General features: G+C 37.2%; 1 protein-coding gene across 3 annotated transcripts in view; it reads right to left on the bottom strand.

Moving 5' to 3' along the window:
- LOC127625311 (regulator of G-protein signaling 3-like) overlaps positions 1-11,820 on the bottom strand; it is a 31,544-nt gene that overhangs the window by 288 nt on the left and 19,436 nt on the right. For 2 of the 3 annotated variants that reach the window (XM_052100546.1, XM_052100536.1), the window contains 7 exons: positions 11,010-11,132; positions 4,709-5,503; positions 4,503-4,573; positions 3,267-3,371; positions 2,634-2,695; positions 1,716-1,882; positions 1-747 (listed from right to left, as the gene is read on the bottom strand). The exon at positions 1-747 is cut by the window's left edge and continues 288 nt beyond it. In XM_052100546.1, coding sequence (XP_051956506.1) covers positions 553-747; positions 1,716-1,882; positions 2,634-2,695; positions 3,267-3,371; positions 4,503-4,573; positions 4,709-5,503; positions 11,010-11,132 — 1,518 coding nt within the window. In that variant the 3' untranslated portion in view covers positions 1-552. Of the gene's footprint in view, positions 748-1,715; positions 1,883-2,633; positions 2,696-3,266; positions 3,372-4,502; positions 4,574-4,708; positions 5,504-8,267; positions 8,306-11,009; positions 11,133-11,820 lie in introns of those variants that run through there. The other variant, XM_052100554.1, reaches the window with a different exon arrangement.

Here is an 11,820-nt window from a genome sequence, read left to right as displayed (position 1 = left end):
ACATTAATGTTAAACAATACTTAAGAAATCCTTTTTCCCCCAAAATCATCTCAACATGTAACTGGAATGTATCTTTGTAATGGTGTTTATTCTCTGGCGTATGTTGAGGTATAGTGTACACAAGAAAATCGAACTGAAATAATGAAATATCTTGGTAAAGCTAAACAAAACAGTACCAAAATGTCTCTTTGCTCTAATACTCAACAAGCTTTGCATCTTCCATGACGTTGGATCTTCCATTGTTTTGGGCACTAATAAATTGACTTCAGTCAATCCTTCCGAGCACATTCATGACACATCACTGTCTCATCGACAAAACCATCCAACAGGGTGCAGCAAAGCATCATTCAAAAGCAAATAGTACAAATTGACGTGAAGGATCCAACAGTCTCTCCAAGGTGCTTAGCGACTGACGTGTAAACATGAAGCTGTGCATGAAATGGACAGTGTGAATGTAGACATGTCCTGTTGTACTAAATCCACATTTCATACATCTGTTGCCTGTCTCCAGCAATACTGATCTGAAAAGTTTTACAGTTTGTTTTCATAGCTCTAAGATAAATCTGTGGAAGAGTTGGGTCTCTTTTGGTTGGTTAATTCCATGTAAATGTCAGAGCGGAGGAATCGAGGGTACGAGTCTCTTTCCATGAGTCCAAAGATTCTGCTTTGAGCCAGGTCAAAGCAGTCTGCACAGATGTTCTCCATCTTTTCCTTGATGTGCTCCCTGGTGTATGAGTCCAGATTAACCTTAGAAACAAAACAAGAGTCTGCTTAGGATACATCACATACATTTTGGACTTGGTTTCTAAGTTATTCTCCCTGGAATCAATTAAATATTGGAAATGTTTGATCTTTGACTGCTGAAAATAAGCAGACTAAAGTGTTTAATTTTAATTGCTAACATATTAATTATTTATATATATTTTATGTACATATAATAGCTTTATAATTGTTGTCTGTAATAGGCTGGTTGTATTCTACTCTTTGAGAGCTTTGCAATGTGCACATGACACATGGCTATTTGATCAGTTTGATGTTTTTACTGATTACAATAATCTGTACAGTGCAAAATTATTAATCAATTATTGAAACGGAACACTTCTGATATGTCTGCAAATTTGTACATTTTGTTCAGTTTTGGTCATAATGCCTATATGCATTGTAAATTTTGGTCAAAATGCCTATATGCATACCTATCGTTCAGTCGTGTTGGTCAAGACTGTAGTTATTAATATTTTGATCATTATTTTGTTCTCGGTGGACTCGAGCTTAAACGAGGGACGAGTTGAAGTTATTTTTGTGGTAATCGACATTATGTCACAAATGCGTCGATTGAGTTTAACATGTATTGAACCCAGAACATTCTTTTAAATGTCAGGTTATTTCTCATCAAAACCTATCGTATGTATTCAGAAGGCTTGGAAAATGTAGCATGGGACGTATAGACTACTTTTATTATATTTTTGAACTATCAGCTGCCATTGTTCTGACCAGATGAACTGGGCTATTCAATAAACATTCTTCTTGTGTGTTCAGCATAAGAAAGAAAGTGATACAAGTTTAGAATGACAGGAGGGTAAGTTAAGAAAGAGTTTTAATTTTTGGTTGAACTATTCCTTTAATATGAGCACAACTTGATAACATAAATCTGTTATTTGATATATATATATATATATATATATATAGTAGGCACTGTGAAGACTTTTTCAGCTTACCTCTTTACAGGACTGTATGGAGATGTACTCAGTGAATATCTTCTTTGCTCTGGATGCCATTTTGGACAGTGATTTGATCCTCTTGAAGTCCTCACATGCCAGCCAAAAATCCAGATTCTCCTCGCTGAACTCTGTTTGTAGGAAAGAGCGGAACACTGCCAGGCCATCTGAAAGAGGACAAAATTACTCTTAGTTTAGTTTATTTTATTTCCCATTGTACAACTCAAAAAACATGTAAATTAATAAATAATCATAGGTTTATGCAAATTGATGGAAAAAGGTGTAGGAACCGTAGCTTATTACACCAACCCTTTATACATATATTATCTTATGCAGATCTCTTTAGAGAAATACACATTATAAACATGTATATGTATTTACCTCAAAAAATCCAATAACAAAAAATGTATTTACATACTTTGGTTTAATATTGGTTAATCATCTTATTTTTAAGTATTTCTTTTTTTTTTTTTCAATCTGTTTAGTGTTTTACACATTTTCATTTTTTTATCAAAGCTATTCCACAAATGAACTCCTTTAACTGATATACATCTTTGTTTTACATTTGGTCTAATCTTAGATTTTGTAAACATGCAAAATCCTCTTAATTCATAATAACTATAATTGAAACAACCTCTGGACACAGTCTGGAAGCATCTTAGTTTTACTTTATACATTATTTGCACAGTTTTAAACTCCCATCAAATCTCTAAATTTGAGGGCATAAGAGTATATAAACAAATAGTTTGTAGGTTCATAATAATCAGAGAATGAGAATCTGGGGTAAATGATTTGGAACACAGTGTGAATTCTGATTTGGAAAAACTCTGCTAACTACAATAAAAAAAAAAGTAACAGTTGCTTCAGTGCAGAGATCAATATAGCTGTCGTTTCAAATAAGAGAGAGGCAAATCTTACATTTGTGAGTAAGCAGAACATCGAGCGACTCTGCCCATTTGACAGCTTCATCTGGAGATGGTCTGTGAACGAGAGCATACAAAGTGGTCAACAAAACCATTACTCAAGTCATACAACCATTATGAGTCATACAAAGCTAATTATAGTACACAAAGTAGGTCATCTCAATATTTCAAAACATCATTATTGTTTTATTTGCAGAGATCTATCAATTCAATTATTAGGCTTCACCTAACATAATAAAACAATAGATATATAATAAATAGATTATGCCTATTTATCATATCAACAAATCCCAAACCCTAAATATTAGACTTTGTTCTACAAACATAAATAAATGTTTTATTGACATTTAGCAGAAGATAAAATGGGCAAAATAATACAATAGATTTACATTGAAGGAGGCGGGCAAGTCGTATCTATGGTCAAGTATAACATTGAGTGTTTGGGATGGACTCTTTTGACATTTTGTCAATAAACAACCACCAGAACACACTAGAACATACATTATGATGGTGTTTTTTGCATTGCCAAGCACCACTTACATATTCTTCCAACATTTAAATGAGACATAGTATTTGTGCTGTCCTGAGGTCAGTTTAGGTGAAAGAGGAAACAATCACGTGTACTCACTTATCTGACTTGAGGATTTTCTCAAGCTTGCTGACTGGATTGCTGCCATGTCTGTCGTTGCTCTTCTTCCGCAGGAAAGTCAGTCGATTTTTCATGTCTTTGGCCCTGTGTGAGGAAGACAAAACACACTATATCAGGTGACTAATTGGCTACCATAATTGTGTTCTTAAAGAACCAATGGGAAGAGATCAATTGTCCGTGTATTGTGGCTACAGCCGTGACATTTATTGTGGCAGGAATACTTATAATAAAGGCGTTGTGCCCAATAAACATGAGAATAGAAAGTATTCTATTAGCATCTCTTATTATATATCTTATTATATTAGCATAACGTTTATTACCTCAAAAACCATTTTGACTCGTCCCTCCTTTTCTTTAAAAAAAAGCAAAAATGGAGGCTACAGAGAGGTATTATTTGAGCTTTAATTTTGTATAAATCATCGTTTTTACTGTCATTATTTTATCACACTAAAATCCTGTTAACACAATGTAACATAGTCAATGGAAAGGAGGAGGCGAGAACCGGTTTGATTATATAAACAATATTTTAATTATAAACTTAAAAGACAACAAACACACACATGACAGACATGTCCGTAAACAATCTCTCTCTCCCGCACAATCCTCCGCAGTCGGCCTTTATCCCTCTCGGAGGCTTGATTAGCCTGATAAGGGACCAGGTGTGTAGAATCACGACCCGGCCCCGCCCTCCGCCCTGCCACACACACATTGTGTTTACATTATGTTCCTATACTTTTGAAATAATTAGTATTTAAAAATGTTCGGATTGGCCCCATTCACTTCCATTATAAGTGCCTCACTGAGACCCAGATATTTGCTTGTTTTAAAGAAAAGGAGGGACAAATCAAAATAGATTTATTTGGTATTTAATACAATGCCACAAATGCTGTTGATAGAACTTAACTTGTACTGAACCTGGAATATTCCTTTAAACCAGAAAATAAAAACACTTATATATATATATATATATATATATATATATATATATATATATATACAAATCTGTGTAATACAGTAATGAAAAGCATCCAGTCTGGCTACAATGAGCAGCACCAGTTAAATTCAGTGCTTTAATTACTACCACGGTGTAAACTTGGGACCAAAGTTTCCAGACAATTCTTAAAAAATGTTGTGAGAGTCAACCATTAAATCTGCAGATGGAGTTCTTGGTCATACATATGGAAAAAGAAGAAAGATAGAAGTGGTTTGACTTACAAATTCTTGGATTTCTTCTTTTTAAAAGCACTTTTTCCTGTGTCACATTTACAGTTTGGCATGCCACAAATCTGTGGAACATATCAAACACCATGTTATATTGTTATACTGATATTTAAATATACTGATATCAAGACATTGTTGAACTCAGAATGCATTAGAATTTGCAGTTTGACTTTGTTGCGGTGCATAATGAAGATACACACCCTCCTTCCAGTGAAGAGCAGACAGATCTGGTGGACAGATCCTCCATTCTTGGTCAGCTCTTTCCTTAGAGTCTGTGGCGAGGGGATTGCCCAGCGCTCCGGAGTCTCCCGCTTGGCCTCTATACAGTCGATTGCCTGATCGGAGATGAAGCGAGGAGATCTGGGCTCTTGCAGCAAACTTCCCTCACTGTGCGTGCGTCTGTGGAGAGACCTCTGCACACACAAGCCTCCACTCTGCTGTCCACCAGCAGGAGATGGTTCTACCATACTCCTCCTCTTCAGAAAGCCTTCATCACTGTCTGCTTCCTCCTCATCTTCCTCATCATCTTCATCATCATCATCAGTGGATGGTGAAGTCAAAGCATCTGTGTTGAAGGAGCGATCCAAGCACAGCTTGGGAATGACGAGAGGAGATGAAGAGGACAATGAAGATGTGGGTCTGGCGCCAACGCTGATCGTCTCGGATGCACTCTCACCCTCCCCCTGCTCCCTCTTCTCCAGATCTGACTCATCCCCACCTCCTTTCACCTCCTTCGGTCTCTCCTTCCAGATCTCGGGTGTCTCCATGTGTGCAGGTTTGCAGCTGTCTCGTGAAGGTGGAATAGTTTGGCTTGCATCTCCAGAGCTGCCATGCAGGTCTGGGTGAGAGAGTAGCTGAGCTGGGGAGCTGCAGTTGTTTCTTCTCATGATGGGCGATGAAGAGGGGCATGATGGGGAACAGGGCTCAGACACACTGTGAGGGCTGAAGCCCAGCAAACCCAGATCAGTCTGTTCGGCTGCTTTTGGTTCCAGCATCTGATAATAAAGAGATTAATCCAAAATTGAACAGATGGCTTTAGATTCAACAAACACTGAGTACGTCTGGTTGCGGATCTGAAGAACCATAAGAGGAAATCTCTGTCGCTTTGTACAAAAAAGCATTTACTTATTCAGAGTTTTCCTGTAAACATATCTAAACATCCTTACATCGAAATATAAATTTACTTAAGAAGCAAAGATATTAAGACGTTTAGCTCATATTATGTTATTTTTTGAAGAGTTAAATTTAACACAATTTTGTGAAATTTATGCTTAAAGGGATAGTTCACCCAAAAATGAAAACATTTTCATCATTTTCTCACCCTCATGCCATCCCAGATGTGAATGACTTTCTTTCTTCTGCTGAACACAAAGACTTTAGAAGAATATTTCAGCTCTGTAGGTCCTTTCAATGCAAGTGACATTCAAATTCAAATTTTGAACAGAACTTTCAAGCTCCAAAATCACATAAAGGCAGCATAAAATTAATCCATATGACTCCAGTGGTTTCGAGTCCTTTCAAGTGAAAGTGAAAGTGAAGATTTACAGTAATAAAAAAAAAAAAGGATTGAAACATTGAGCTGTTTCTTACCCAAAGTGATTGGTTTAGAAGACATATTAAACCACTAAATATGCTTTTAGGATTGTCAAGCAGCATCCATTCATTTTCATTGTATGGACAAACAGAGCTGAAATGTGCTAATAAAAATCTTCATTTCGGTTCTGCTGAAGAAGGAAAGATATGCACATCTGGGATGGCTTAAAGGCAAGTACTTCATGAGAGAAGTATCATTTTTGGGTGAACTAATCCTTTAAATACACGATGAGCATCACCTTTGCCTTTTGGAGCATGTATGCACATAACACCGAGGCCAGTTGTAGTCCGATAAACATGTATTACTTTCTCTAGGTCTGTTAGTTTTACTTCACAAAACAGGTACGATGTCAATCGGACTAAAGTATTTAAATTACATTTTAAAAAGAATAATTAATATTAGTTTGACTGAAATCGAACTATTAAAGTGCATATAAACAAAGTAAACAATTTTTTGGAACTGCTTTACACAAAATATCCCAATAAAGAAAATGCATACCATATAAACCATTTTCTTCACACAAACTGAACTCTTTGTCAGCTGTGGAGGTAAATCACTTGACTACTGTCTTACACGGTAACACTTTATTTTACAGTGTACTTGTTATACATATTACATGTAATGGCTATGCTAATAACAGTAAATTATGCATAAATACAAGCAACTAACCCTAAATCAATCCTGAGTACTTATGTGTGTAATTGCACTGTAATAAGGAACTGTAAAATAAACTAACCCCACCTAAATACTTTACTATGTAAAACTCTATAGCACTCTAAATGTTTACATTTTCTGCAGAAAATGTGTGGTGCTTGTCCATGCAAATCTCCGTGCCACGATGCTAGGGTTATGTGGGTGGTTGCCAGGGCATTGCTATGTGGTTGCTAAGGTGTTCTGAGTTGTTTTCAACATAATGCTATATGGTTTTTAAGGGGATTATCAATGGTTGCAAGGTAGTTGTCAGAGTTTTCACGTGGTTGTTTACTGGTCCAAGTCAAAAGAGCTCACTCCCAAGTCTCTATGATATTTTGGTCCCTAGATTGGGTCACTTCTGTAAATCTATGGGATTTTTTCTTTTCTTTTTAATTGAAAATAGTAAATCAGATTGCTTAGAAAGGTGATAGCCCACTTCTCCTCAAGAGTCTGCATGATTTGAGGAATAATTCATGCAGGTTGAGATTTTGGGCAGAAGAATAATATGGCTGATAAATAATAATAGTTTCTGCTATTAAATTAAATTGCTAAATTACAAATTATATATATTAAGTAAATGAAAAAAAAAACTAGCATTTATATATATTAAGTCCCTTGAAAAACAAACCTTTATAATTATTACAGTTACAGGTGTTTCACAGAAGATGTTAGTAAATCAATAATCATCATAAAATCAGCATATCAAAAGACCGAGAAATGTGAAAACAGCATTTACAAACATCTCATATCCTAGAAAACTGAATTAAGAAAGCATGTCATCAACACTGCAATATTGCATTATATTGGGTATTGCTTTCTAAAGCAGTAGGGGTAAAGGAAAGCTGAAGAGAAAGAAAATGAAAAAGGGAAGAAATGTATTCTTTTAAGTGGAAAAGGTTAATGTATTCATGCGCTTTACAGACCTAATAAGCTCATAAAGTAGTTTGCTGGTGAAGCGACTGACTCACAAGCTTTTAAAAGAAACAGCACAGAATATCTGATACAAGGAAGTAAATAAGTATTCCTGACATGAATCGACATTAATGCATTAAGCAGGCATTTCTACATTAGCTCATTCAAGTGTATGGTAAACACTACATGAACGAACATATCTATAATTAAATATGAATGTTCAAGATTTAGCTTTCACAGTCTTTAGATTAAAGTAATGTTGTATGTCTTGTGTCAGGGTAAGATACAATGAAGTGTTTAAACTTACATATATCAATAATAATTCATACATCTTACTCCACCACACCTTCTCCAATATCACGCACGCCAATCAAATCAGAATGGAGGTGCTAAATATAAATAAAATCTTATTTCTGGCAATCAGACAGCAAAAGCAAATTGCACGTTCTGTTCCTTATTTGTAAGTAACTTTAGATAAAATTGTCTACTGAATGTAAAATGTAAATTTAAAAGCATGAAACACACAGGACATGCACAAAAAAATATCTAGATGACCTTACCTTCATAAAGGTTCAATGCTTCTCCCTTACAAACAAATAATGTATTCCTCCATCATACTAGCATGCATTACAGCCTCTCTCTCTCTCTCTCTCTCTGCACGCTCTTTCTCTCTCTCTTTCACACCGTCACATGTGCGTGTCTGTTTGTGCTAGTCTTATGATGATGCCGATGTCACTCGCCCGACGAGCGAAAGAGAGAGTGCATGAATAAGAAACAGCAGACCAAAGGAGCAAACACTATTTATAACTATATTACTATATTTAAACTTGTATGTACACTCTATTGAGTGTAGTGGAGAGAGCATCTGTCCCTTAGACTGTTAGAAAATCAACATGAACTAAAAATTGATTCTGCTTGCTTTCTTAATATACATTCATGTTTTTTGTTAACGATTCATCCGTGCACATTATTGCAAAGATATAAAACCTCTATGTAATCTTTCTTAAAATTGTAATAACAAAAAACAGCTTCTCAAGATTAAATGACATTTAAATGTTACTGTAATAAATGTAGATGTTACTATACCTCATGACATACATGTAGAAATAACAGTTCATGATCCAATCAATTCCTGATGGATAATATTAAGTAGGTTAATATTAAAGGAGACCTATTATGCCCCTTTTTACAAGATGTAATATAAGTCTCAAGTGTCCCCAGAATGTGTCTGTGAAGTTTCCGCTCAAAATACCACATGGATCATTTATTATACCATGTTATAAATGCCTCTTTTTGGGTGGAATCAAAAGCATGCTGATTTCGGGTTTGTCTCTTTAAATGCAAATGAGCTGCTGTTCACTGTCCTTTTCTGCATATCGTTGCTACGTTTTGTGGTCCGTTCTGCATAACGCGGCAGCTCATTTGAGCTTAACGCGGACCATTCAGCCTGTTTCGCGGACGACCCACCGGTCGGCACACCGGGAAAATGCCCGGTATGCCAGATTACCAGTCCAGCTTGTCCACTGTGTCTTCAGTGGCTCTGATGCCGGGAGTACACAAAGACTCTTATGTTCAATTTTACAGCCAACAACAGAACACTTATGATGCTTACGAATCTGAGACATTATTCTTCTCACTGTATCTGGTCCAGATACGGACTGTGTGTAGATCACTCAGAGGAGGATCTATGATAATAGGGCGGAGTCCGTCACCAGTCGTGGGCGAGGCCTGCTCTAATGAGACGTCACGTTAGAGCAGAAACGAAAACCGTTCATTTTGACACACTTTTTTTTTAATGAATAGAAATAATAGAAATATAAGGAAGAGGAGTGGGTGGACTTTTAACATTGTAGGGTTGTTGTGTACACACACTGCCGACTCACATTTATGTACAAACACCATGTAAAAGTGAATTTTGGAAAATAGTAAGTAATATTCCAGGATTTTAATGACCGTATTGGTCTGATTATGCTGTGTCACGAACCCCGCTCCCTCGCTCCGCCCCCTCGAGCTTCCACGCTCGTTCTGCCCCCTCGAGCTCCCACGCTCGTTCCGCCCCCTCGAGCTCGCACGCTCTTTTTGCTCGCTCGAGCCCTCACGCCCACTTTGCTCCTACTCGCTCACATGCTCGTAGGCAATCTCCCTTCCTCGAGTTTCTCACGCGTTTCCAATCCCCCAGAACATTATGACCACCTGCACTCACGTCATCTGCACTCCTGCACATTAGTTTCACCTGCACTCGTCTCATCACCTGTCATGGTTTACACCTGCACTTGTCCCTATATATATCACTACCCTTTCGTCTCACGGTTGTTGGTTATTGTATTTAGTTTCCCGTGTCTTTGCCCCCCACTAGTCTCGTCTAGTTTTGACCTCCTCTCGTTCACCTCTTAGCTTGCCAGCTCCCCTTGTTCCCCTGTCTTTTGCTCCCACTAGTCCCGTCTCGCTGATCCTGTTTACCCCGGCTTTGACCCTCGCTCCCCTCTACTACTCTCCCGGATTTGCCCCTTTACTCTCTTTGATTCCCCGGCTTTTGACCCTACGCTTCCCTCGACAACTCTTCACTGGATTTACCCTTTTTCTGTACTTTTGCCTGCCTGCAATAAAACGCAGTTTGACTTAAATTGTGACTGTCTCTTCATGTGCGGGTTACATGCTGATATTTTAAGCAAATAATATCAAAGCTTATTTTTTTCCAATTCCAACAATGTACTCTTTTTTTTTTTTTAAAGGCAAGTTTCAAAAGTACTAAAAGGTTATCAGTCTTTTCTACTATACATTAACATTTTTTGTTGCTTTATTTACAATTTTGGATTTCAAATTCTCAAAAAAAAGGGTTAGGGTTAGGGTTAGGGTTAGGGTTCAAAAAAGCTTTAGTGGGAACATATTAAAATAACTGGAAAAACAGTGTATTATTCTTCAATCTAAGCATATCTTTAAAATAATAATATCATTGGCAACATTTTTATGCTGTTGCATCCCTAAACTCACGTCCTATTATTTCTCATTTCATAACCTTTTTCACTTTGAAATAGATCACATTACGAAAGACGAAATACGTTGTGAATGCCATTTCACGTTGACTTTTGAGGAAAGAGCAAAACTACAAGACATTTGAAGGTAAAATATGGAAACAGCTCTCTGGAGGCAACGTCAGATCGCATTTGTTAGCCCTCTTTATGAATCACTACCTCTCCTAAGCTATTATACTCCATATCTGCTAGAGAAACGTAGACAGGCTTTGGTTAAATGTGAAATCCAAGCATGTGTGTGAGTGTTTGTACATGTGTTTGATTTTGTACCTGATCAGGGCTGATTCTGTCTCTGAGGGCAAGCTGCTTGTCAATATTGTCTCTTAGACACTGGACGACCCTCCTCTTCTGTTCAGCTGAAAAGGCTTCCAGGCTGAAAAGACACTCAGTCCTCTACAGAGACACAGAAACAGTGTGTGTAAGTGACACTGAGGGAGCGTTTGTGAAAGAATATTTGTATTTGCAAGAAAGGAGAGAATTACTAATCACAGTCTAATTTATTTGGGAAAAGGGAGAGAATTTAAGGTTCTTTCATCTTTAAAGGTTATTCGAATAAACCATTTAAAGGTGACCTCCTTCATGTTACATCCATTAAAGACCATCTTTTAAAAGAAACATCAGTGTCATATGCTGTTATGCAGGAGAACGTCATAAGAGATCTGCACTCATACACACTCGCGCATTCATGTCAGTGTGTGAGTGTGTATGTGCGAGGTGTTGTCAGGGAGATGGGCAGATGGCTGGGTCGATGAATGTGTTTGCTCAAATGAGCTAGCTACGTCTTACAGGCACGTTTACTCTAGAGAGAAATAGCAGATTTAAGGGCTCTTACATGTGACGTAAACCCTGAGAGGCCCTTCACTTAACAGCCTCACACTATTTACTTCCCGTAAATATTTACCGCAGGGCCATCCTGTTGGGTCACCGCTTCGGGAAACACATTAAACTGCGTATGATTTTTATTGTAGTACATTGTGTTAAAGAGATTGTTCACTCCCAAATCAGAATACATCATCATTTACTCACCCTCTTTTCTTTCCAAACCCCTACGACTATTTTCTTCCCATGAATGCAAAAAGGA

The sequence above is a fragment of the Xyrauchen texanus genome, chromosome 3 (genome assembly GCF_025860055.1).
Source record: "Xyrauchen texanus isolate HMW12.3.18 chromosome 3, RBS_HiC_50CHRs, whole genome shotgun sequence".
Lineage (NCBI taxonomy): Eukaryota > Metazoa > Chordata > Actinopteri > Cypriniformes > Catostomidae > Xyrauchen > Xyrauchen texanus.
This window is presented reverse-complemented; position numbering and strand designations above follow the sequence as displayed.